Source organism: Vidua chalybeata, chromosome 33 (assembly GCF_026979565.1).
Source record: "Vidua chalybeata isolate OUT-0048 chromosome 33, bVidCha1 merged haplotype, whole genome shotgun sequence".
In the NCBI taxonomy this organism is placed as follows: Eukaryota; Metazoa; Chordata; class Aves; order Passeriformes; family Viduidae; genus Vidua; species Vidua chalybeata.
The window spans coordinates 905087-930259 of NC_071562.1; the positions used below are offsets into that span (position 1 = coordinate 905087).

At 48.6% G+C, this 25173-nt stretch overlaps 3 protein-coding genes across 4 annotated transcripts in view; 1 reads left to right on the plus strand and 2 right to left on the minus strand.

Moving 5' to 3' along the window:
• The window catches only part of ATP13A1 (ATPase 13A1), a 39718-nt gene extending 22625 nt beyond the window's left edge, over positions 1-17093 (minus strand). Inside the window, exons 1-13 of the mRNA XM_053968279.1 lie at positions 16730-17093; positions 14620-14709; positions 13237-13427; positions 11921-11993; positions 10198-10353; positions 8924-8993; positions 7604-7710; positions 6355-6628; positions 5047-5102; positions 4059-4185; positions 2699-2836; positions 1725-1845; positions 321-478 (exon numbers count right to left, since the gene is read on the minus strand). Coding sequence (XP_053824254.1) covers positions 321-478; positions 1725-1845; positions 2699-2836; positions 4059-4185; positions 5047-5102; positions 6355-6628; positions 7604-7710; positions 8924-8993; positions 10198-10353; positions 11921-11993; positions 13237-13427; positions 14620-14709; positions 16730-17011 — 1843 coding nt within the window. The 5' untranslated portion in view covers positions 17012-17093. The remainder of the gene's footprint in view (positions 1-320; positions 479-1724; positions 1846-2698; positions 2837-4058; positions 4186-5046; positions 5103-6354; positions 6629-7603; positions 7711-8923; positions 8994-10197; positions 10354-11920; positions 11994-13236; positions 13428-14619; positions 14710-16729) is intronic.
• Positions 17094-17113: 20 nt separating this feature from the next.
• CHCHD5 (coiled-coil-helix-coiled-coil-helix domain containing 5) lies at positions 17114-20158 on the plus strand. 2 transcript variants are annotated; one of them, XM_053968322.1, is made up of 5 exons: positions 17114-17201; positions 18163-18300; positions 18840-19259; positions 19536-19681; positions 19941-20158. In XM_053968322.1, coding segments are annotated over exons 1-5 (723 nt in total). In that variant the 5' UTR covers positions 17114-17199; the 3' UTR covers positions 19958-20158. The 2 variants fall into 2 exon arrangements, with proteins under 2 accessions (XP_053824297.1, XP_053824298.1); XM_053968323.1 differs by having other exon boundaries at positions 17115-17201; positions 18840-19091.
• A 996-nt stretch (positions 20159-21154) lies between these two features.
• LOC128802107 (LIM homeobox transcription factor 1-alpha-like) lies at positions 21155-24664 on the minus strand. Its single transcript, XM_053968321.1, has 6 exons — positions 24550-24664; positions 23505-23656; positions 22829-22906; positions 22591-22708; positions 21704-21820; positions 21155-21589 (listed from the first exon to the last, which is right to left on the minus strand). The coding sequence occupies exons 1-6, from the start codon at positions 24635-24637 to the stop codon at positions 21369-21371; spliced, it is 774 nt and encodes a 257-aa protein (XP_053824296.1). The 5' UTR covers positions 24638-24664; the 3' UTR covers positions 21155-21368.
• Positions 24665-25173: the final 509 nt, after the last annotated feature.

A 25173-nucleotide genomic window follows, 5' to 3' on the forward strand; every position in this document is an offset into this window, starting at 1 on the left:
TTTAGTGAGATTTTCTTTGGTGCTTTTGTGGGATTTTCAGTGGGGATTCTGTGGGATTTTCTGTGGGGATTCTGTGGGATTTTCTGTGGGCATTTTGTGGGATTCTCTGTGGGATTTTCGGTGGGGATTCTGTGGTATTTTCTGTGAGGATTCTCTGGACTTTTCCTTGGGCGTTTTGTGGCATTTTTATGGAAAAGTTTTATGAGATTATTCAGGGAAAGGCGTGGGGGGAATTCTTCGCGGCAATGCATTTTTTTCCCGAGCTTTTCCCGCCCGAAACGACTCAGAATTCCAGGAAGAATTGGGGATTTGGGATTTACCTCGGGTCAGGGTCCAGTCCACGGCTGTCAGCATGGCTTTTTCCAGAGGGTCTCCCACGATGGTCCCGTCCTCCAGCTGCACCAGGGAGTGGCAGCAGGCGATGGCCCGGTGAGTTTCCAGAGGGATTTCCGACACTGGCAGCACTTCCTTGCCTTCCCTGAGGGAAAATTTGGGATTTTGGGATCATTCCCCAATGGTTTTCATCAAGGGGATCGGCGGGAAATTGAGGTAGGAGGAAAAGAAAGGGGAAAATTGGGTGGAACGCTCAGAATTCCACAAAACACGCCACAAAATATGCTGTAAAATGACATAAAAATCCCATTATAAAGCATTACAAAAAAAAAACAACAGAAAGCAAAAAAATTTGCCGCTAAAATACAGGATTCCATAACATCCTGACATGAAATCCCACAAAAAAATCCCACAAAATCGTCACCAAAAAAATCCCACAAAATCCCCACAAAAAAGTCTCACAAAATCCCACAAAAACTTTGCACCAAATCCACAGAAAATAGCCTAAAAAAGGGTGATGAAAAAAATCACACAAAACCCTCACACAATCCTTGTGAAATCCCAAAAAATCTTTACAAAAAATCCCACAAGAAAATCCCAGAATTTTGTTGGATTCTGTGGGATTTTTTTTGTGGGAATTTTGTCGGGATTTTTTGTGAGGCTTTTATGGGAATTTTGTGGAGTTTTTTGGGGGGATATTTTCTTAGGATTCTGTGGGATTTCTGTGGGGTTTTTTTTGGGATATTTTCTTGGGATTTTGTGAGATTTTTGGCAGGATTTTGTAGGAATTTTTAGGGTTATTTTGGGGAATATTTTCTTGGGATTTTGTGAGATTTTTGGCAGGATTTTGTGGGACTTTTTAGGGTTATTTTGGGGAATATTTTCTTGGGATTTTGTGGGATTTTTGGCAGGATTTTGTGGGAATTTTGTAGGGTTTTTTGGGGGGATATTTTCTTAGGATTTTGTGGGATTTTTGGGAGGATTTTGTGGAATTTTTTGGGGTTATTTTGGGGGGATATTTTGTTGGGATTTTTGGCAGGATTTTGTGGGAATTTTTAGGGTTATTTTGGGGGATATTTTGTTGGGATTTTGTGGGAATTTTGTAGGGTTTTTTGGGGAGGATTCTGCAGGATTTTTGTGAGGATTTTCTGAGAATTTTCCAAAGGATTTTTTGGGAAAATCCTTTAGACTGATCTTGCTGGAATTCCTATTTCTTTTTAATTTCCCGCTAAGAATTTGCGAGCGTTTCGTGAACACCTTGTGGGGTTTTCTGAGGGGAAAACTTTTGGGAATTTTGTATTTCTGGCTCATTGCTCACCCCTCCCTTTCCCAACCTTCTCCCACAGGGAATTTTGGGCTTTTTTTGGAATTTTTTTGGAATTTTGTCCCACCTGAGCCCGGCCACCCCTCGCACCACGAGGTGGTCGCTGGTCAAGGTCCCGGTTTTGTCGAAGCAGCAAACCTGAACCTTCCCTGCAAAGGGGATCCGGAACGGCTCCGTGCAATAAACATCTGGAAAAGCAGGGAAAAAAAAACGGGAATGCTGAAGGGAAATCCGGAATTCTGAGGGAAAATGCTCTGAAGGGACTCAGGAATGGGAATTTTCCATGGAAAATTTCCTTTGGGATGCTCTGAAGGGACTCAGGAATGGGAATTTCCCTGGAAAAATTCCTTAGGGATGCTCTGAAGGGACTCAGGAATGGGAATTTCCCTGGAAAAATTCCTTTGGGATGCTCTGAAGTGGTTCAGGAATGGGAATTTCCCTGGAAAAATTCATTTGGGATGCTCTGAAAGGAGTCAGGAATGGGAATTTCCCTGGAAAATTTCCTTTGGGATGCTCTGACGGGAGTCAGGAATGGGAATTTCCATGGAAAAATTCCTTTGGGATGCTCTGAAGGAGCTTAGGAATGGGAATTTCCCTGGAAAAATTCCTTTGGGATGCTCTGAAGGAGCTCAGGGATGGGAATTTCCCTGGAAAAATCCCTTTGGGATGCCCTGAAGGGTCTGAGGAAGGTCTCTGGGACAGCTGGAAATGGGAATTTCCCTGCAAAAACTCCCCAAAACCCCCAGATTCCACCCCAAAAAAACCCCTCTCCTTTTCCCAACCCCTCTCCCAGCACTTTGCAGGCCTGGAATTCCAGGATTTTTCCCATTTTTTTTTCACCTTCTGGTGGCTTAGGGCTCCCAACTCTTTGTAAGCCAGCGATTCTGAGGGGGAAAGTTTAAAAAAAACCCAAAAAAACCCCAAAACCTCCTCCTTTTTCCCCACATCAATCCGCTCCCCTCCACCCCCGGTGCCAACCCGAGTCCATCCCTGCTCCCTTTGCCGTTCCCAGCGTTCCCGAAATCCCCCGGGAATGCTCACAGAGCTTGGCCAGGGCGATCAGGGAGGTGTTGACGGCCAGGGAGAGCTCGATGGGCAGCTCGGGGGGCACCACGGACGTCAGGATCAGGGCACACTCCAGGAAGAGGCGGTACTGGTTCCGCCGGGGATCCTTGGTGCCTTGGGGGGCGGAACGGGGGAAAAAAGGGGGAAAAATGGGGGAAAAATGGGGGAAAAATGGGGGAAAAATGGGATTAGAGCGGGGGAAAATGGGGAAAAACGGGGGGAAAATGGGATTAGAATGGGGGAAATGGGATTAAAATGGGGGAAATGGGATTAGAGCGGGGGAAAATGGGATTAGAACGGGGGAAAATGGGATTAGAACGGGGGAAAATGGGGAAAAACGGGGGGAAAATGGGATTAGAATGGGGGAAAAAGGGGAAAAACAGGGGGAAAATGGGGAAAAATGGGGGGAAAATGGGATTAAAATGGGGAAAGTGGGATTAGAACGGGGGAAAATGGGATTAGAATGGGGAAAAAAGGGGAAAAATTGGGGGGAAAATGGGATTCAAATGGGAAAAAAGGGGAAAAACAGGGGGAAAATGGGATTCAAATGGGAAAAATGGGATTCAAATGGGAAAAATGGGATTAGAGCAGGGGAAAATGGGATTAGAATGGGGGAAATGGGATCAGAATGGGGAAAAATGGTATCAGAATGGGAAAAAATGGGATTAGAACGGGGGGAAATGGGATTAAAATGGGGAAAAATGGGATTAGAGCGGGGGAAAATGGGATTAGAACGGGGAAAATGGGATTAGAACGGGGGGAAATGGGATTAGAATGGGGAAAAAAGGGGAAAAACGGGGGAAAGTGGGATTAAAATGGGGAAAATGGGATTAGAATGGGGGAAAATGGGATTAGAGCGGGGGAAAATGGGATTAAAATGGGAAAAAACGGGATTGAAATGGGGAAAATGGGATTAGAACGGGGGAAAATGGGAATAAAATGGGAAAAAATGGGATTGAAATGGGGGAAAATGGGATTAAAATGGGAAAAAACAGGAAAACAGGATTAAAATGGGAACAAAATGGGAAAAATGGAAATAAAGTTGGAAAAAACGGGATCACAATGGGAAAAATTCCCAATGAAAACGGGAAAAAACGGGATGAGAATGGGAAAAATGGGATCAGAATGGGAATAAATGGGATGAAAACGGGAAAAAACGGGATGAGAATGGGAAAAATGGGAACAAAACGGGAACAAAATGGGATCAAAACGGGATTAGGGGAAAAAGGGGATAAAAATGGGATCAGAACGGGGTCAGGATCGGGGAACATCCCTCGGGGATCCCTTCCCCCATCCCCTCCTGCTGCTGGAATTCCGGGAATTCCGGGATTCCCACCCTGGATCCAGACGTAGGCGGCGGCGGCGATGGCGAAGACGAGGAGGAAGAGGATGAAGATGAAGGTCTCCAGGTTGTTGGCCGTGACTCTCTTCACCCCAAAGAGGATCGTGCGGAGCAGCTTTCCCTGGAAAAGCAGGCCAGGTCAGGAATCCCATGGGAATTCCTTCAAAATTCCCTAAAAATTACATGAGGTTTCCTTAAAAAAACCCCAAATCCCTTTGGAATCCCACAGAGATCCTTAAAAACCCCAAATCCCTTTGGAATCCCACAGAGATCCTTAAAAACCCCAAATCCCTTTGGAATCCCACAGAGTTCCTTAAAAAAACCCAAATCCCTTTGGAATCCCACAGAGTTCATTAAAAACCCCAAATCCCTTTGGAATTCTCCAGGGTTCCTTAAAAATCCCAAATCCCTTTGGAATCCCACAGAGCTCCTTAAAAACCCCAAATCCCTTTGGAATTTTCCAGATATCCTTAAAAACCCCAAATCCCTTTGGAATCCCACAGAGTTCCTTAAAAAAACCCAAATCCCTTTGGAATCCCACAGAGTTCATTAAAAACCCCAAATCCCTTTGGAATTCTCCAGAGTTCCTTAAAAATCCCAAATCCCTTTGGAATCCCACAGAGCTCCTTAAAAAACCCCAAATCCCTTTGGAATCCCACAGAGTTCCTTAAAAACCCCAAATCCCTTGGGAATCCACCAGAGATCCTTAAAAAACCCCCACAGGATTCCTTAAACCACGGAATTCCTTTAAAAATCCTACAGGATTCCCTAAAAACCCCAAATCCCTTCAAAATCCTTTGGGATTCCTTCAAAATCCCTTCCGGAGGAGCACGGAATGGGAATTCTGACTCTGGGAAAAACCTGGAGTTTGGGAATTCTTCCCATTCCCGATTTTCTCCTTTTCCCCCAATCCTTAATTCCTCCCTCTTCCCCAGCCCCATTCCCCGGAATTCCCTGGAATTCCCGGGAATTCCCGGCTCACCTGGGAGGTGTTGAAGCCGGTGCGGAGGGCGTAGGCCAAGCACCCGTTATCCACAGCTGGGGAAGGAACAAATCCCAGGGAATTCCCAGGAAATCCCGAGGAATTCCCCCCCGGGAAACTCCCAAAGGGAAATTCCCAAGGAAATCCTGAGGGAGATCCTGGGAATTTCGGGATGGGAATTGGCAGGAGTTTTGGGTGGGAGTCTGGGGATTGCTCAGTGAGGAGGATCGGACTTTTCCCGGGAATTCCGGGGTGGGAAGGGCTCGGACATTTCCTGGGAATGCCGGGAATCCTGGGATGTTTCCTGGGAATTCCTCTGGGGGAAGGGCTCAGACATTTCCTGGGAATTCTGGGAATCCTGGGATGCTTCCTGGGAATTGTGAGGTGTGAAGGGCTCGGACATTTCCCGGGAATTTTGGGGCGGGAAGGGCTCAGACATTTCCTGGGAATGCCGGGAATCCCGGGATGTTTCCTGGGAATTCTGGGGTGGGAAAGGCTCGGATATTTCCTGGGAATTCTCGGAATCCTGGGATGTTTCCTGGGAATTCCACTGGGGGAAGGGCTCGGACATTTCCTGGGAATTCTGAGGTGGGAAGGGCTCAGATATTTCCTGGGAATTCTGGGAATCCTGGGATGTTTCCTCGGAATTGTGAGGTGTGAAGGGCTCGGACATTTCCCGGGAATTTTGGGGCGGGAAGGGCTCAGACATTTCCTGGGAATGCCGGGAATCCTGGGGTGTTTCTGGGAATTTCCTGGGGCAGGAAGGGCTCAGACATTTCCCAGGAATCCCGGGAATCCCAGGCCATTTCCCAGGGCTCATTTCCCAGGAATCCCAGGAATTCCGGGCCGTGTCCCAGGGCTCATTGCCCAGGAATTCCCAGAATCCTTGCCCATTTCCTGGGGCTCAGACACTTCCCAGGAATTCCCGGGAATCCTTGCCCGTTTTCCCGGGGCTCAGACATTTCCCAGGAATCCTGTGAATCCCGGACCGTTCCCCAGGGCTCATTTCCCAGGAATCCCAGGAATCCCAGCCCATTTCCTGGGGCTCATTTCCCAGGAATCCCGTGAATTCCAGGCCGTTTCCTGGGATGACCACGGGCTGGGCAGGGCTCATTTCCCAGGAATTCCCGGAATCCTTGACCGTTTCCTGGGGCTCAGACGTTTCCCAGGAATCCCAGGAATCCCGGGCCATTTCCCAGGGCTCATTTCCCAGGAATTCCCAGAATTCCAGCCCATTTCCCGGGGCTCAGACATTTCCCAGGAATTCCCGGGGCTCCGACATTTCCCAGGAATGTGGGAAGGGCTCACGCTTGAGGCCGGCGGCGGCGCGGGGCGGCGGCAGGTGCTGGATGACGCGCGTGCCCCCGAACAGGACGTGGAGCCGCCCGTCCGAGCCCAGGTCCAGCTCCCGCTCCGGGCTCAGCCCCTCCACCGGCTCCTGCGGGAATGGGAACAGGGAATTCCACATGGGAATGGGAACAGGGAATTCCACATGGGAATGGGGCACAGGGATCAGGACGTGGAGCCGCCCGTCCGAGCCCAGGTCCAGCTCCCGCTCCGGGCTCAGCCCCTCCACCGGCTCCTGTGGGAATGGGAACAGGGAATTCCACATGGGAATGGGAACAGGGAATTCCACATGGGAATGGGAACAGGGAATGCCACATGGGAATGGGAACAGGGATCAGGGAATTCCACATGGGAATGGGAACAGGGAATTCCAGATAGGAATGGGAACAGGGATCAGGACGTGGAGCCGCCCGTCCAATCCCAGGTCCAGCTCCCGCTCCGGGCTCAGCCCCTCCACCGGCTCCTGCGGGAATGGGAACAGGGAATTCCACATGGGAATAAGGGCAGGGATCGGGGAATTCTGGGTGAGAACGGGGCAGGGATCAGGGAATTACAGCTGGGAATGGGGACAGGGAATTCCGGATGGGAATGGGGACAGGGAATTCCACGTGGGAATGGGGAACAGGGATTGGGGAATTACAAATGGGAATAAGGGCAGGGATCGGGGAATTCCACGTGGGAATGGAAGACAGGGATCAGGGAATTCTGGATGGGAATGGGGACAGGGATCGGGGAATTACAGATAGGAATGGGGGACACGGGTCAGGGAATTCCATGTGGGAAGGGGGCAGAGATCCAGGGAATTCCACATGGGAATGGGACACGGGTCAGGGAATTCCACGTGGGAATGGGACAGGGATCAGGGAATTACAGATGGGAATGGAGACAGAGATCCAGGGAATTCCAGCCGGGAATGGGGACACAGATCCAGAGAATTCCAGCCAGGAATGGGGACAGAGATCCAGGGAATTCCAGCCGGGAATGGGGACAGAGATCCAGGGAATTCCAGCCGGGAATGGGGACAGAGATCCAGGGAATTCCAGCCAGGAACCAGGACAGGAATCAGAGAATTCCAACCAGGACCACGCCCCAATTCCCACTTCCCCCCGATTTTTCCCACTTCCCCCCATATTGGTTTTTTTTTTCCCGTTTTCCCCCATTTTTCTCCCGTTCCCTCCCTGATTTTTCCTGTTTTTTCCCTTTTTCCCACCTTCATCTGCGGCACGGACTCTCCGGTCAGCATGGCCTCGTCCACCACGCAGCGGCCCCGCAGCAGCAGGAGGTCACAGGGCACCAAATTCTCCTGGGGGGAGCGGCCTGAGGGCACAAATCCCCACAATTCCCAACATTCCCAGCCAAAGCCAGACATTTTCCCACTTTTCCACCCCCAAACCCACGATTTTCCCCTTTTTCCCCATCATTTTCCCATTTTCCCCACGATTTTCCCATTTTCCCACAATTTTCCCATGTTTCCCCCCGCAAATCCCATGATTTTCCCATTTTTCCCACAATTTTTCCAATTTTTTCCCACCACAAATCCCACCATTTTCCCGTTTTCCCCACGATTTTCCCATTTTCCCACTGCAAATCCCACAAGTTTCCCATTTTTCCCCAAGATTTTCCCATTTTCCCACTGCAAACCCCATGATTTTCCCATTTTTCCAACCAAAAATCCCACAATTTTCCCGTTTTTCCCCAAGATTTTCCCATTTTTCCCACCTCAAATCCCACGATTTTCCCATTTTCCCACCTCAAATCCCATGATTTTCCCACTTTTCCCACCCCAAAACCCATGATTTTCCCATTTTCCCCATGATTTTCCCACTTTTCCCACTGCAAATCCCATGATTTTCCTGTTTTTCCCACCTAAAATCCCACAATTTTCCCGTTTTCCCCCATGATTTTCCCGTTTTTCTCCCGACAAATCCCACAATTTCCCCATTTTTCCCACAATTTTCCCACCACAGATCCCACAATTTTCCCATTTTTCCCACAATTTTCCTGTTTTCCCCCACAAATTTCCCTTTTTTCCCACTACAAATCCCACAATTTTCCCGTTTTCCCACAATTTTTCCGTTTTCCCCCCACAAATCCCACAAATTTCTCTTTTTCCCCCCCACAAATCCCACAATTTTCCCATTGGAAATTCCCATTTTTTGTGAGTTTTCCCATGGAAATTCCTGTTTTTGGGCATTTTCCCATGGAAATTCCCATTTTTTTTAAATTTCTCCCTGGAAATTCCCATTTTTAGGCATTTTCCATGGAAATTCCCATTTTATGGGTGTTTTTCCATGAAAATTCCCATTTTTTGTGAGTTTTTCCATACAAATTCCCTTTTTTTTGGCATTTTTCCATGAAAATTCCCATTTTTTTGGGAATTTCTCCCTGGAAATTCCCATTTTTTGGCATTTTTCCATGGAAATTCCCATTTTTTGGGTTTTTCTCCATGGAAATTCCCATTTTTGACCATTATTTCCATGGAAATTCCCATTTTTTGGGCATTTTCCCATGGAAATTCCCATTTTTTTACCGATGGAAACGACGTCCCCCGCCACGATCTCGTCACTGGAAATTGGGCGCCACTTCCGGTTCCTGTACACCTGGAATTCCCAAATTATCCCAGTTTTTGGGATAGGATCCATGGAAATACAACAGGAAAAGCAACAAAAAACGACCCAAACCCCTCCAAAAATCCCAATTTTCAGAGGGAATTGTTGGAAAATGATGGGAAAAAGAAAAAAAAAAACCAAAAAATTAAAGTTTGGGATAAAATCAGTGGGGAAATGATGAGAAAAGGGAAAAAAAAACCTCATTTCTTTGGGGAATCCATGGAAAACCCATGGGAAAAATGAAAATAACTGGGTTAAAAATGCTAAAAAATCTCCAAAACGCCCCAAATCCCCAAAAAATCCCCAAAAATCCCCAAAAATCCCAGCAAAATCACAAAAAATCCCATAAAACCCCCAAAAAATCCCCAAAAAACCCAGCAAAATCCCCAAATTATCCCCAAAATCCCTAAAAAACCCATAAATCCCCCCAAAAATCCCCCAAAAATCCCCAAAACCCCCAAAAAATCCCAAAAATCCCCAAAATCCCCAAACCCCACGGGAGCGGCGGGCTCGGCGCAAAGCCCGGCTCCCGGATCACACCTGGATCGGGAAGGCCTTGTTGCCCATCCTGCGGATCTCAAAAAATCCCCAAAACCCCCAAAAAATCCCCAAAAATCCCCAAAAATACAAAAAAAAACCCCAAAAATCCCAAAAAATCCCAAAAAATCCCAAAACCCCCCCCAAAACCCCTAAAAAATACCAAAAAATCCCCATAAAACCCCCCAAAAAAACCAAAAATCCCAAAAAAAACCCCAAAAAATCCCAAAACTCCCCAAGAAAATCCCAAAAGTCACCAAAAAATCCCCAAAAAATCCCCCAAAATCCCCAAAAAACCCCAAAAATTCCAAAAAAATCCCCCAAACTCCCCAAAAAATCCCCAAAAATCCCAAAAATCCCCAAAACTCCCCAAAAAATCCCAAAACACCCCAAAAACCCCCCCAAAAAAAACCCAAAATCCCCAACCCCCACGGGAGTGGCGGGCTCGGCGCAAAGCCCGGCTCCCGGATCACACCTGGATCGGGAAGGCCTTGTTACCCATCCTGCGGATCTCAAAAAATCCCATAAACGTCCCAAAAATTCCCCAGAAATCCCCAAAAAATCCCCCAAAAATTCCCAAATTATCCCCAAAATCCCCCAAATTCCCAGCCCAGCGGGAGCGGCGGGCTCGGCGCAAAGCCCGGCTCCCGGATCGCACCTGGATCGGGAAGGCCTTGTTGCCCATCCGGCGGATCTCGGCCAGGTTCCGCAGCTGCTGCTGCACCAGGGAGGCCTCGAAGGCCACGAGCATGGAGAGGGTGAAGATGCTGTAGTACCAAAACTCATCCAGGCACCAGAGCCCCACGCAGAACACCTGGGAACAACGGGAAAGGCTTTTTTTGGGAATGGGGATTTTGGGATTTTAGGGATTTTAGGGATTTTGGGGATTTTGGGGATGTTGGGGTTTGGGTCTGGGGGAGATTGGAGCGCTGCGGTGCAAAGTTAATGAGAGGGCAGAGATGAATTGCGAGCTGGAATGCTTGGCAAGAATTCCTGGAATTCCACCAAGAATTCCTGGAATTCCAGCCAAAAATTCCCAGAATTCCAGCCAAAAATTCCTGGAATTCTAGCCAGGAATTCCCAGAATTCCAGCCAAGGATTCCTGGAATTCCAGCCAAAAATTCCTGGGATTTCAGAAAGAATGCCTGCCAAGAATTCCCAGAATTCCAGCCAGGAATTCCTGGAATTCCACCAAGAATTGCCAGATTTCCAGCCAAGAATTCCTGGAATTCCAGCCAAGAATTCCCAGAATTCTAGCCAGCAATTCCCAGAATTCCAGCCAAGAATTCCTGGAATTCCAGCCAAGAATTCTGGCCAAGAATTCCTGGGATTCCAACCCAGAGTTCCGGCCAAGAATTCCCGGAATTCCAGCCAGGAATTCCCAGAATTCTGGCCCAGAGCTCCTGGGATTCTGGCCCAAAATTCCTGGGATTTTAGCCAGAATTCCAGCCAGAATTCCTGGAATTCCAGCCCAGAATTCTGGCCAAGAATTCCCAGAATTCCAGCCCAGAATTCCCGGGATTTCAGCCCAGAGTTCCTGGGATTTCAGCCAGAATTTGGCCAAGAATTCCTGGAATTGCAGCCCAGAATTCTGGCCAAGAATTCCCAGAATTCCACCAAGAATTCCTGGAATTCCAGCCAGAATTCCAGCCCAGAGTTCCTGGGATTCCAGCCCAGAATTTCAGCCAAGAATTCCCCATTTTTTTTTCCCTTTTTTTGAGATTTTTTCCCCAATTTTTCAGAAATTTTTTCCTGGTTTTTCTTCCCTTTTTTTGGGATTTTCTCCCCTATTTTTTCCCTTTTTTTGGGAATTTCTTCCCAATTTTGGGGAATTTTTTTCCCCATTTTTTTTCCCTTTTTTTGAGAATTTTTCCCAAATTTTTCCCTTTTTTTGGATTTTTTTTCCTGGGTTTTATTCCCTTTTTTGGGAATTTTTTCCCAATTTTTTCCCCTTTTTTTGGGAATTTTTCCCCACTTTTTTCCCTTTTTTTGGGAATTTTTTCCCAAATTTTTGACAATTTTTCTTCCCTTTTTTGGGGAATTTTTTCCCTTTTTTGGGGATTTTTTCCCCCAATTTTTTCCCCCTTTTTTGGGAATTTTCCCCCATTTTTTTCCCTTTTTTTTGGGAATTTCTTCCCAATTTTGGGGATTTTTTCCCCATTTTTTCCCCTTTTTTTTGAGAATTTTTCCCCAATTTTCCCCTTTTTTTTTGGAATTTTTTCCTGGTTTTTTTTTTTTTCCTTTTTTTGGGATTTTTTCCCCTATTTTTTCCCTTTTTTGGGAATTTTTTCCCCAATTTTTTTTCCTTTTTTTCAGAATTTTTTCCCCAATTTTCCCCCATTTTTTGGGAATTTTTCCTGCTTTTTCTTCCCAATTTTCACCTGGAACACGAAGAACGGAGCCGTGGCTCTTTCCTTGAAAAGCTCCAGGAATTCTGGCACCACCATTTCCGCCCTGGAAAAGAGAAAAATCCATGGAAAAATCCCAATTTTTGGGGGATTTTTCCACCCAAAATGATTCTAAAGAAAAATTTGGAATTTTGGGATTCATTCCCAAAAAAATCCCTCAGTCCAAAATCCCAAATCCAGGAGGAAAATCCCAAATTTTTGGGATATTTTGGAATATTTGGGGTTGCTTTCTTGGAATATTTGGGAATATTTTCCCAGGAAATTTTTGGATATTTGGGATTTTTTTTCCCAGAACATTTGGGAATTTTTCTGGAATATTTTGGGATTTTTGCCAGGATATTTTTGAACCTTTTTGGGATATTTGGGGATTTTTCCCAGAATATTTTGGAAATTTTTTGAGATATTTTGTGATTTTCCCCAGGATATTTTGGGAATTTTTCTGGAATATTTTGGGAATTTTTTTGAGATATTTTGGAATTTTTCTGGGATATTTTGGGATTTTTTCAAGGATATTTTGGAATTTTTTCTGGAATATTTCAAGATTTTTCCCAGGATATTTTGGGAAATTTTCTGGAATATTTTGGGATATTTTCCCAGGATATTTTAGGATTTTTTTTGAGATATTTTGGATTTTTTTTAGGATATTTTGGGATATTTTCCCAGCATATTTTTGAATTTTTTTGGGATATTTTGGGATATTTTCCCAGAATATTTGGGAATTTTTCTGGAATATTTTGGGATATTTTCCCAAGATATTTTTCGATTTTTTGGGGGATATTTTCCCAGCATATTTTTGGATTTTTTTTCTGGAATATTTTGGGATTTTTCCTAGGATATCTTAGGAAATTTTTTGAGATATTTTGGGATTTTTCCCAAGATATTTTAGGAATTTTTTGGAAATATTTCAAGATTTTTCCCAAAACATTTGGGAATTTTATTTGGGATATTTTGGGATATTTTCCCAGAATATTTTTGAATTTTTTTGGGATATTCTGGGATATTTTCCCAGGATATTTTGGGAATCTTTTTGAGCTATTTTGGAGTTTTTTGGAATATTTTGGGATATTTTCCCAGGATATTTCAGGAATTTTTTTTGAGCTATTTTGAATTTTTTTGGGATATTTTGGGATATTTTCCTAGGATATTTTGGGAATTTTTTTGGGATATTCTGGGATATTTTCCCAGAATATTTCAGGAATTTTTTTGAGCTATTTTCAATTTTTTTTGGATATTCTCCCAGGATATTTTGACCTCTTTTCCCAAATTTTCCCCCCCAAGAAAAATCTCACTTGTTATTCCCGTATTTCCTCTCAGCTTCCCGGATTTCCTGCTCCTCCTGGAACCCTCTGGAATTCTGGTAGAATCCCAAGGGATGCTCCACAGGGAACGCCACGGGCAGGAATTGTTTTTTTCCATGGATTTCGTAGGAATATTTGATTTTCTGGAATTCAAAGCTCAAAGCTTCCAGTCCATCCTCACCCTGGGAAAAGAAAAAAAAAAAAGGGAAAAATTCCCAATTTTCCATTCCTGGAAAAATTTCCGACCTGGAAAGGGTGAAAATCCTGGAATTCCAAGAGTTTCCTGCAGGAAAATCCCAAAATTCCAATGTTTTCCGGAGGGGGTTTGGCTGGAATTCCCAGATTTTCAGGGATAAATCCCCTGGAATTCCCAAATTTTCCCCATTAATTGGATTTTTAATGATAAATCCGTTGGAATTCCCAGATTTTCAGGGATAAACTCCTTGGAATTCCCAGATTTTCCCCATTTTCAGAGATAAATCCCTTGGAATTCCCAGATTTTCAGGGATAAATCCCAGCAGAATTCCCAGATTTTCCCCATTAATTTGATATTTATTGATAAATCCCTTGGACTTCCCAGATTTTCAGGGATAAACGCCCTGGAATTCCCAGATTTTCCCCATTTTCAGGGATAAATCCTGGGGAATTCCCAGATTTTCCCCATTAATTGGATTTTTAATGATAAATCCCCTGGAATTCCCAGATTTTCAGGGATAAATCCCATGAGAATTCCCAGATTTCCCCCATTAATTGCATTTTTAAGGCTGAATTCCCAGATTTTCAGGGATAAATCCCATGGAATTCCCAGATTTTCATGGACAAACCCCCTGGAATTCCCAGATTTTCCCATTAATTGCATTTTTAAGGCTGAATTCCCAAATTTCCAGGGAAAAATCCTATGGAATTCCCAGATTTTCCCATTAATTGGATTTTTAAGGATGAATTCCCAGATTTTCAGGGATAAATCCCCTGGAATTCCCAGATTTTCCCCATTAATTGGATTTTTAAGGATAAATCCCTTGGGATTCCCAGATTTTCAGGGATAAATCCCCTGGAATTCCCAGATTTCCATGGACAAATCCCCTGGAATTCCCAGATTTTCCCCATTTTCAGGGATAAACCCCCTGGAATTCCCAATTTTCAGGGATAAATCCCAGCAGAATTCCCAGATTTTCCCCACTAATTCGACTTTTAACGATAAATCCCTTGGAATTCCCAGATTTTCAGGGATAAATCCCATGGAATTCCCAATTTTCAGGGGTAAACCCCCTGGAATTCCCAGATTTCCCCATTAATTGCATTTTTAAGGCAGAATTCCCAGATTTTCAGGGACAAACCCCTTGGAATTCCGGGATTTTCCCAAATTTCCCTCACCTGCTCCCTGTGGATCGGCACCAACTCCACGGAGCCGTTGTTGGGGGTCGGCACCACCTTGGCCAGGGTGGCTTTTTGGGGACAGGGCTCCTGGGGAAAGAGCAGGAAAATCCCTTCAAAACCCCCTCAAAATCCCTTTTTTTTCCCTCAAAAATCCCATTTTTTATCCCTCAAAAATCCCACTTTTATCCCTTTGAAACCCCATTTTTTATCCTTGAAAAATCCCATTTTTATCCCTTTGAAACCCCATTTTTTATCCTTGAAAAATCCCATTTTTATCCCTTTGAAACCCCATTTTTTATCCTTGAAAAATCCCATTTTTACCTCCCTAAAATCCCATTTTTTATCCCTCCAAAATCCCATTTTTATACTTCAAATATTCTGTATTTCATTCCTTTAAAATCCCACATTTCTCAGTCAATACCCCAAAATTTAGCAACCCCAATTAAATATTTTAATGCCTGACATGTAAAAACTTATGTAATTTACATAAATTATAATTTACAAAATTTAAAATTTGCATAAATTTAAACCCCAGACTCTGTCAGATCCCAAATTTCCCCCAAATCCCCTCAGACCCCAAATCCCCCCAAGATCCCAAATCCTCCCTCAGCCCCTCAGACCCCAAATCCCCCCTCAGACCCCAAATCCTCCCTGATCCCAAATCCCCTCAGATCCCAAATCCTCCCTCAGATCCCAAATCCTCCCTCAGACCCCAAATCCCCTCAGACCCCAAATCCCCTCAGATCCCAAATCCTCCCTCAGACCCCAAATTTCGCCCAAAGCCCCTCAGCCCAAAATCCTCCCTCAGATTCCAAATCCCCTCTCAGCCCCAAATCCCCCCTCAGTTCCCTCAGACCCCAAACCCCTCCCTCAGACCTCAAACCCCCTCAGCCCCAAACCCCCTCAGCCCCCAAATCTCCCCCAAATCCCCCCTCAGACCCCAAATCCCCCCAGATCCCAAATCCCCCCAGATCCCAAATCCCCCCAAGATCCCAAATCCTCCCTCAGCCCCTCAGACCCCAAATCTCCCCCAAATCCCCCCTCAGACCCCAAATCCTCCCTGAGATCCCAAATCCCCTCAGACCCCAAACCCCTCATACCCCAAACCCCTCATACCCCAAACCCCTCATACCCCAAATCCCCCTCATACCCCAAATCCCCCTCAGCCCCAAACCCCCTCAGACCCCAAACCCCCTCAGACCCCAAATCCTCCCTCATACCCCAAATCCCCCTCAGCCCCAAACCCCCTCAGACCCCAAACCCCTCATACCCTAAACCCCCTCAGATCCCAAACCCCCTCAGACCCCAAATCCTCCCTCAAACCCGAAATCCCCCCTCATACCCCAAACCCTCATACCCCAAACCCCTCATACCCCAAATCCCCCCTCATACCCAAAACCCCTCATACCCCAAATCCCCCCTCATACCCCAAACCCCCTCATACCCCAAACCCCTCATACCCCAAACCCTTCATACCCCAAACCCTCATACTCCAAATCCTCCCTCATACCCCAAACCCCTCATACCCCAAACCCCTCATACCCCAAATCCCCCTTGATACCCCAAACTCCTCATACCCCAAATCCCCCCTCATACCCCAAATCCCCCTCAGCCCCAAACCCCCTCAGACCCCAAACCCCTCATACCCTAAACCCCCTCAGATCCCAAACCCCCTCAGACCCCAAATCCTCCCTCAAACCCGAAATCCCCCCTCATACCCCAAACCCCTCATACCCCAAACCCCTCATACCCCAAACCCCTCATACCCCAAATCCCCCCTCATACCCCAAACCCCCTCATACCCCAAACCCCTCATACCCCAAACCCCCTCATACCCAAACCCCTCATACCCCAAACCCTTCATACCCCAAACCCCTCATACCCCAAATCCCCTTCAGACCCCAAATCCTCCCTCATACCCCAAACCCCTCATACCCCAAACCCCTCATACCCCAAACCCCTCATACCCCAAACCCCTCATACTCCAAATCCCCTCATACCCCAAACCCCTCGTACCCCAAATCCCCTTCAGACCCCAAATCCCCCCTCATACCCCAAACCCCTCAGCCCCCTCAGCCCCGACCTCTCCCGCCCTTCCCGCGCTCACCCTGACGCAGCTGAGGGCGCACTCGGCGTGCACGGACCAGAGCCCGGCCAGCGCCGTCAGCAGCTGCAGCGCCGCGATGGCGCCGAGCGCCAACAGCGCCGCCTCGGGCGGCCCCGCCGCCTCCCCCGCCGCCCACAGGCGCGGCCCCCACAGCCACAGCCAGGCCGGGTAGAGACCGGCGGCGAAGGGCAGCACGGTCCCGCGGAGCAGCCGCGGCCGCCGCCGGTAAAGCGTCACCGACGAGACCAGCTCGTCCTCGGGGGCCGCCGCGGCCGCCGCCATCTTCCCTCCTCCCTCACTGCGCCGCTTCCGCTTTCGCTTCCGCCACTGCGCCTGCGCCGAGCCCGCGTTTCCCGCCACGGGGCTGGGAGCATGCGCAGAGCGAGGGGGTGGCGGCGGGGAGAGCGGGGCGCATGCGCAGAGCGAGGGAGTGGCGGAAGTGAAGCGGCGGCGGAGGAGAAGGAGGCGCCATGTGAGTGAGGGGCGGCGGGGCCGGGCCGTGTCCCCCCGGTGTCCCCACGGTGTCCCCTCGGTGTCCCCTCGTGTCGCGCTGTGTCCCCTCCGCGTCCCTCCCGCTCTTCAAGGCCCCGCGTTTCCTGCGGTGTTCGTGTCCCCCCGCGTTGTTCGGCCCTCGGTGTCCCCTCATGTCCCCTCGGTGTCCCCTCGGTGTCCCCCGGTTCCGACCCTCGGTGTCCCCTCGGTGTCCCCCCTGTTCCAACCCCGCTGTCCCCGCTGCTGTCCCGGTGTCCCCGGTGATGGCACCGTCACTGTCCGTGTCCCTGGGAGGTGACCCTGTCCCTGTCCCCCTGTCCCTGTCCCAGGGAGGTGACACTGACCCTGTCCCTGTCCCCATCCCTGTCCCTGTGTCCCCCTGTCCCCGTCCCTGTCTGTCCCTGTCCCAAGGAGGTGACACTGACCCTGTCCCCGTCCCTGTCCCTGTCCTTGTCTGTCCCTGTCCCAAGGAGGTGACACTGACACTGTCCTTGACCCCGTTCCTGTCCCTGACACTGTCCCTGTCCCAGTGAGGTGACACTGACCCTGTCCCTGTCTGTCCCTGTCCCTGTCTGTCCCTGTCCCAGTGAGGTGACCCTGTCCCTGTCCCTGTCCCTGTCTGTCCCAGTGAGGTGACACTGACCCTGTCCATGTCTGTCCCATGGAGGTGACCCTGTCCCTGTCCCTGTCTGTCCATGGAGGTGACCCTGTCCCAGTGAGGTGACCCTGTCCCTGTCCCTGTCTGTCCATGGAGGTGTCCCTGTCCCTGTCCCTGTCCCTGTCCAGTGAGGTGACCCCGTCCCTGTCCCTGTCTGTCCATGGAGGTGACCCTGTCCCAGTGAGGTGACCCTGTCCCTGTCCCTGTCCAGTGAGGTGACCCTGTCCCTGTCCCTGTCCAGTGAGGTGACCTTGTCCCTGTCCCTGTCCCTGTCCCCGTGCAGGCAGGCGCTGGCCGTCGCCGCCCGGCTCTGCGGGCCGGAGCTGGAGCGCTACGGGCGCTGCGTGGCCGCGAGCCCCGGGAGCTGGCACCGGGATTGTCACCAGCTGTCCCTGCGCGTCACCGAGTGCACCTCCAGCCAGTGAGTGACACTGGGGACACTGGGGGTACTGGGATTGTCACCAGCTGTCCCTGCGCGTCACCGAGTGCACCTCCAGCCAGTGAGTGACACTGGGGACACTGGGGGGACTGGGGACACTGGGGACACTGGGATTGTCACCTGCTGTCCCCAAATGTCACCAGTCAGTGACACACACTGGGGACGCTGGGACTGATCCCAATTCCTGGATGTTTCCCCAATTTTTTCCTGACTTTCCCTGATTTTTTCCCCAATTTCCTCCCAATTTTCCCCCAATTTTTCCCCCAATTTCCCCCCTATTTCCCCCCATTTTTCCCCAATTTTCCCCCTTTTTTTTCCCCAATTTCCCCCCATTTTCCCCCGATTTTCTCCCCATTTCCCCCCATTTTTCCCCAATTTTTCTCCCAATTTTCCCCCGACTTCCTCCCAAATTTTTTCCTCAAATTTCCCCCGATTTTCCCCCCATTTTCCCCCCTTTTTTCCCCAATTTTTTCCCCCTTTTTTCCCCCCGTTTTCCCCGACGTTTCCCCGGTGCTCCGCAGCCCCCTGGTGCGCCGGATCCGCCGCGACTGCTCCGACTCCTTCGGGGCCTTCGAGCGCTGCCTGCGGGAGCGGCCGCGCGGCGCCGCCGAGTGCGGGCCCCACGTCGGGCGCTTCCTGCTCTGCGCCCAGGGCGTGGCCCAGGGGGACACGCCCACGGACACGCCCGGGGACACGCCCAGGGACACGCCCGGGGACGCCCAGGGGGAGACGCCCAGGGATACAACTGGGGACACGCCCAGGGACACGCCCAGGTACACCCAGAGGGACACGCCCAGGGACACGCCCAGGTACACCCAGAGGGACACGCCCGGGGACACGCCCAGGAACGCCCAGGGGGACACGCCCGGGGACACGCCCAGTGCCACACCCAGGAACACCCAGAGGGACACGGATGGGGACACGCCCAGGGACACGCCCAGGTACATCCAGAGGGACACGGATGGGGACACACCCAGGGACACGCCCAGGTACATCCAGAGGGACACGCCCAGGGACACGCCCAGGAACACCCAGAGGGACACGGATGGGGACACACCCAGGGACACGCCCAGGTACACCCAGAGGGACACGCCCAGGGATACGGCCGGGGACACGCCCAGGGACACGCCCATGGATACGCCCGGGGACATGCCCAGGGGTGCTCAGAGGGCCACGCCCAGTGCCACGCCCTGGGCCATGTCTGGGGACACGCCCAGGAACGCCCAGAGTGCCACGCCCATGGACACGCCCAGGAACACCCAGAGTGCCACGCCCAGGAACACGCCCACTGTCACGCCCAGGAACGCCCGGAGTGCCGCACCCATGGACACACCCATTGCCACGCCCATTGCCACGCCCACAGGTGAGGCTGGAACCCCTGGAAGGGAACTCGGAGCCGGAACTTTGGGCCAAGAAAAAAACCCCAAAAAAACCGGGAATCAAACCCTAAAAGCGCCGGGAATTCGGAATTTCGGGAGGGAATTTTGGGATCCGACTCCTCCAAACCCTTCCCAGGTCCTGCTTTTCTTCCTCATCCCCGTGGAAAAGCTGGAGAGAGGAAATTTGGGATGGAATTTTGGGATTAAAATGTGATTTTTTTTTTTTCCCCCCCCTCTCCCTAGGGAATCCCTGGAATTAAAACCACGCCGGGAAAACCTCGGAACCTTCCGGAATCTCCTCCCAAAGCCTGGGAATTGCCCCTCTGGAAAAGGAGCCCCCCTGGGATGTTTTGCCCCAATTCCCTGCGGATTCCCGAGCTTTTATCCCCAAAATTGGAGGAAGAAATAAAAATTCCAGCGGGGTCTCCCCAGGAATCTTCGGGATGGGACCAAAAATTTGTTTTTCTGTCTTTTTATTCCCATTTTTTTCCTTTTTCCCCCCCCTTTTTTTTCCCATCTTTTCCTCCTTTTTCCCACCTTTTCCCTCTTTTCATTCCCAATTTTTTCCTTTCCCCCCCCCCTTTTATTCCCACTTTTTCCCTATTTTCGTTCCCAGCTTTTTCCTTTTTTTCCCCTCTTTTCATTCCCATTTTTTCCTGTTTTTCCCTTTTCCTTCCCATATTTTCCTCCTTTTTTCCCCCTTTTCCCTCTTTTCATTCCCAACTTTTTCCTTTTTTTTCCCTCTTTTCATTCTCAACTTTTTTCCCTCTTTTCATTCCCAATTTTTCCTTTTTTCCCCCTTTTTTCCCCATCTTTTCCTCCTTTTTTCCCACCTTTTCCCTCTTTTCATTCCCAATTTTTCCTTTTTTTCCCATCTTTTCATTCCCAACTACTTCCTTTTTTTTTTTCCTCTTCCACCTTTTTTCTCTTTTCCCCTCTTTTTATTCCCAACTTTTTCCTTTTTTTTTTCCCTCTTTTCATTCCCATTTTTTTCCTCTTTTTTCCACATCTTTTCCTCCTTTTTTCCCACCTTTTCCTTCTTTTCATTCCCATTTTTTCCTTTTTTTCCCTATTTTCATTCCCTTTTTTTCCTTTTTTTTCCCCCTTTTTTTCCCATCCTTTCCTCCTTCTTTCCCACCTTTTCCCCTCTTTTTATTCCCAACTTTTTCGGGTTTTTTTTCCCTCTTTTCATTCCCATTTTTTCCTCTTTTTTCCTCATCTTTTCCTCCTTTTTTTCCTCCTTTTCCCTCTTTTCATTCCCATTTTTTTCCTTTTATTTTTTTTTCTGGGAATTTCATTCCGTGTTCCCATGGAATTATTCGGGGATTGGAGTTGCCGTTTTCCATGGAAAAGTAAAAAAAACCTGGGAATTCCAGGAGCCTTCTCAACCCTTGAGACCCCCAAAATTCCTGAGAATTCCAATCCCACCCTCTCCCCAAAAATCCCAAAATTCCCAAAACTTTTCACTCTTTTATTTTCCTGGGATTTATTTCCCACCAGACATGCAAAAAACAAAAGAAAAAAAGAAAAAAAGAAGCATTCCCCAAAAAAAAATTCCCCCAAAAATTGCCATGGGAGCAGAGGGAAAATCCCAAATTCCGGAGGAATTTCCCATTTTTTGGGTTTTTTTTTGGGATTCCCAGGATTGGGATTTTCGGGAATTCTGGGATCTCAGGAGGTGAAGTAGGAGCTCTGCATGGAGAACAGGCGCTCCATGGGATTTTGGGGAATCCCGGGAATTTCGGGAATTCCGGGGTACAGGCGCTCCAGGGCGTTCCCGGGCTGGGGAATTTCGGGAATTCCGGCCTTGCCGAGGATCAGCTGTTGGGAATTCTCCATGGGAATCGGCGCCGCTCCCAAAAATCCCAGCTCCTGGAAAACTCCCTCAGAGTCTGGGAAAAAAATCGGGAAAAATCGGGAAAAGGGGTGAGGGAGGGGGGAAACTGGGATGGGACCTCGGCATTCCCAGCCGGAGTTCCCGAATTTCCCGGAATTCCCGAAATTACCGTAGGGCCGGAGCTGCGGGGCCGTCGTTCCCCGGAACGTTCCGGCCTCGCTCCCGAATCCGTTGGGCTCCGGAGGCGGCGGAATTTGGGAAAACGGGACCAGGATCGGCTGCAGGCCTGGGAACGCCGGGAATGGCGGGAATGGCGGGATAGGGGGAGGTGGGATGGGGATGTTGTGACCTCCCAGATTCCCATCCCGGCATCCCAGACCCCCCCATTCCCATTTCCCATTCCCATTTCCCATTCCCAGTTTCCCATTTTCCCATTCCCATTTTCCCCACCCCATTCCCATTTCCCATTCCCCATTCCCCATTCCCATTCCCATTTTTCCCATTCCAATTTTTCCCATTTCCAATTCCCATTTTCCCATTTCCCATTCCCATTTTTCCCATTCCCAGTTTCCCATTCCCATTCCCATTTTCCCATTTCCCATTCCCATTTTTCCCACCCCATTCCCATTTCCTATTCCCATTCCCCATTCCCATTCCCATTTTTCCCATTCCCATTTTTCCCATTCCCATTTTTCCCATTCCCATTCCAATTTTTCCCATTTCCAATTCCCATTTCCCATTTCCCATTCCCATTTTTCCCATTCCCCTTTTCCCTCCCCATTCCCATTCCCAATTCCAATTCCCATTTTTCCCATTTCCCATTCCCATTTTTCCCATTCCCATTTCCCATTTTTCCCATTCCCAATTCCCATTCCTTTTTCCCATTCCCATTTTCCCACCCCATTCCCAATTCCTATTCCCATTTTCCCACCCCATTCCCATTTTTCCCATTCCCATTTTCCCACCCCATTCCCATTTTTCCCATTCCCATTTTCCCCACCCCATTCCCATTTTTCCCATTCCCATTTTCCCCACCCCATTCCCATTATTCCTGACCCTCCTCCTCCTCATTCCCATCCCGGCCGCTCCTCCCGGCTCCGTTCCCGCCCGGAATTCCCCCTCTGGAATTCCCCAGCTGCTCCTGCTGCTGCTGCCTCCGGGCGATCTTCTTCATCTGGGAAAAGAAAAAATCCCCGGGAAAATCCCAAAATTCCGCAATTTTTGGAGGATTTGGGGTTGGGTTTTTTTTTAATCCGGGAATTCCGGGAATTCTGGGAATTCTGGGAATTCCCACCTTGGCTCGTTGGTTCTGGAACCACACCTGAACCACCCGGACCGTCAGCCCCGTCTCGGCCGCCAGCGTCTCCCGCACCTGGAAAAATCCCTCGGAATTCCGGGAATTGGGAAAATCCCTCGGAATTCCGGGAATTGGGAAAATCCCTCGGAATTACGGGAATGGGGAAAATCCTTTGGAATTCTGGGAATGGGGGAAAATCCCTCGGAATTCCGGTTATGAAGGAAAAATCCTTCGGAATTCTGGGAAGGAGAACGGGAATGGGGGAAAATCCCTCGGAATTCCGGGAAGGGGGAAAATCCTTTGGATTTCTGGGAATGGGGGGAAATCCCTCGGAATTCCAGGAAGGGGGAAAAATCCTTTGGAATTCTGGGAATGGGGGGAAAAAAATCCCTCAGAATTCTGAGAAGGGGGAAAATCCTTCGGAATTCTGGGAAGGAGAGTAGGAATGGGGAAAATACTTTGGAATTCCAGGAATTGGGGGGAAAATCCTTTGGAATTCTGGGAATGGGAAAATCCCTCGGAGTTCCAGGAATGGGGTGTAAAAATCCCTCGGAATTCCGGGAATGGGGTGGAAAAATCCCTCGGGATTCTGGCCCCAATCCCGATCCCAGTTACAGAAGCCCATCCCAAAATTCCGGCCCGATCCCGAAATGATCCCGGAAGGTTCCGGCACCTTCCGGCAGGGTTTGGAGGAGACCTCGAAGGAGGCTTTGAAGGCGCGGCGCTGTTGGGAGCTCAGGATGGTTCGGGGCCTCTTGGAACGTTTGGGATCCTTGGCGCCGGAATTCTGGGAATATCGGGAATCGCGCTCGTCCTCGCTCCGCGCTGCCGGACGGGGGAAGAAAAAAAAAAAAAAAAACGGGAATTTTTGAGGGGAAAAAAAAAAAAAAAAAAAATCTGTCGTTGGGATTTGGAATTCCAAGAGGATTTTGGGTTTTTTTTTTTTTTTTTGGAGGGGGTTCCAAGGTTGGGATTTCCGAGGGAAGGTTTGGTTGTTTCAGGTTCAAGGAAATGAAAGAAATTCCTGGAATTTTTCTTTGAAAATGGTCAAAAAATGTAAAAAATGAATTCCAAAGAACTTCTGGAAAGTAGCGGAAAAGGAATGAGAAGTTCCGCAGAAATAGTTTAAAATTTGTCCGGAAGTATTTCAAAATATCTCCCCAAAAAAACCTGAAAAAACCGAGAAAAATAATAAAAAAAAAAAAGGCCAAAAAATTCCCAAATAATCCTAAAAAAAGCACCAGAATGCCCAAAAAAATCCCCCCAAAATCCAGAAAAAAAATCCCAAAAAAATCCAGAAAAAAAAACCCCCAAAAATTTGCCAAAGAACTCCCAAAAAATTCCTAAAAAAATCACAAAAAAATTGCCCAAAAAATCCCAAAAATTCACCAAAAAATTACGGAAAAAATTGTCAAAAATTCCCCAAAAAAATCCAGAAAAAATCCCACAAAATCATCGAAAAATTACCGAAAAATTGCCAAAAATTCCTCAAAAATCCAGAAAAAAAATCCCAAAAAAATGCTCAATAAAATCCCCAAAAATTAAAAAAAAAAAAAAAAAAAAAAAATTTTCCAGAAAAGTTCCCCAAAAATCCAGATAAAGAAACCCAAAAAGTCAGCAAATAATTCTCCCAAAAATCCAGAAAAAATCCCAAAAGAGTCCCGAAAAAAATCCCAATAAATCCCCAAAAATTCCCCAAATTTCCCCGTGTTTTTTACCTGCTCGGTCGCCACCTGGGCTGGTGGCCGTGTGCCAGTGGCCGCGGCAGAGGATGCGGCCGTCGCGCAGCACGAACTCCCAAAACATCCCAAAAAATCCCAAAAATCCCCAATAATTCCCAAAAAATCCCCAAAAATTCCCAAAAATCCCAAAAAATCCCCAAAAATCCCCAAATTTCCCCGTGTTTTTTACCTGCTCGGTCGCCACCTGGGCTGGCGGCCGCGTGCCAGTGGCCGCGGCAGAGGATGCGGCCGTCGCGCAGCACGAACTCCCAAAACACCCCCAAAAATCCCAAAAATGCCAAATAATCCCCAAAAATCCCAAAAAATCCCCAAAAATTCCCAAAAATCCCAATAAATCCCCAAAAATTCCCCAAATTTCCCCGTGTTTTTTACCTGCTCGGTCGCCACCTGGGCTGGCGGCCGCGTGCCAGTGCCGGCGGCAGAGGATGCGGTCGTCGCGCAGCACGAACTCCCAAAACATCCCAAAAAATCCCAAAAAATCCCAATAAATCACCAAAAATTCCCAAATTTCCCCGTGTTTTTTACCTGCTCGGTCGCCAGCGGGGCTGGTGGCCGTGTGCCAGTGGCCGCGGCAGAGGATGCGGCCGTCGCGCAGCACGA

What these genes read in the sequence shown, in the direction of transcription:
- CHCHD5 (XM_053968322.1), top strand. An exon ending in ACCGAGTGCACCTCCAGCCA is followed by an intron (nt 18,301 to 18,839) that starts GTGAGTGACACT and finishes GGTGCTCCGCAG; the next exon opens with CCCCCTGGTGCGCCGGATCC. An exon ending in ACGCCCAGGGACACGCCCAG is followed by an intron (nt 19,260 to 19,535) that starts GTACATCCAGAG and finishes GGACACGCCCAG; the next exon opens with GAACGCCCAGAGTGCCACGC.
- LOC128802107 (XM_053968321.1), bottom strand. Translation starts at nt 24,637, where the DNA reads ATGTTTTGGGAGTTCGTGCTGCGCGACGGCCGCATCCTCTGCCGCGGC. An exon ending in CCCAGGTGGCGACCGAGCAG is followed by an intron (nt 23,657 to 24,549) that starts GTAAAAAACACG and finishes CCCGTCCGGCAG; the next exon opens with CGCGGAGCGAGGACGAGCGC. An exon ending in CCCGCAGCTCCGGCCCTACG is followed by an intron (nt 21,590 to 21,703) that starts GTAATTTCGGGA and finishes TTTTTTTCCCAG; the next exon opens with ACTCTGAGGGAGTTTTCCAG.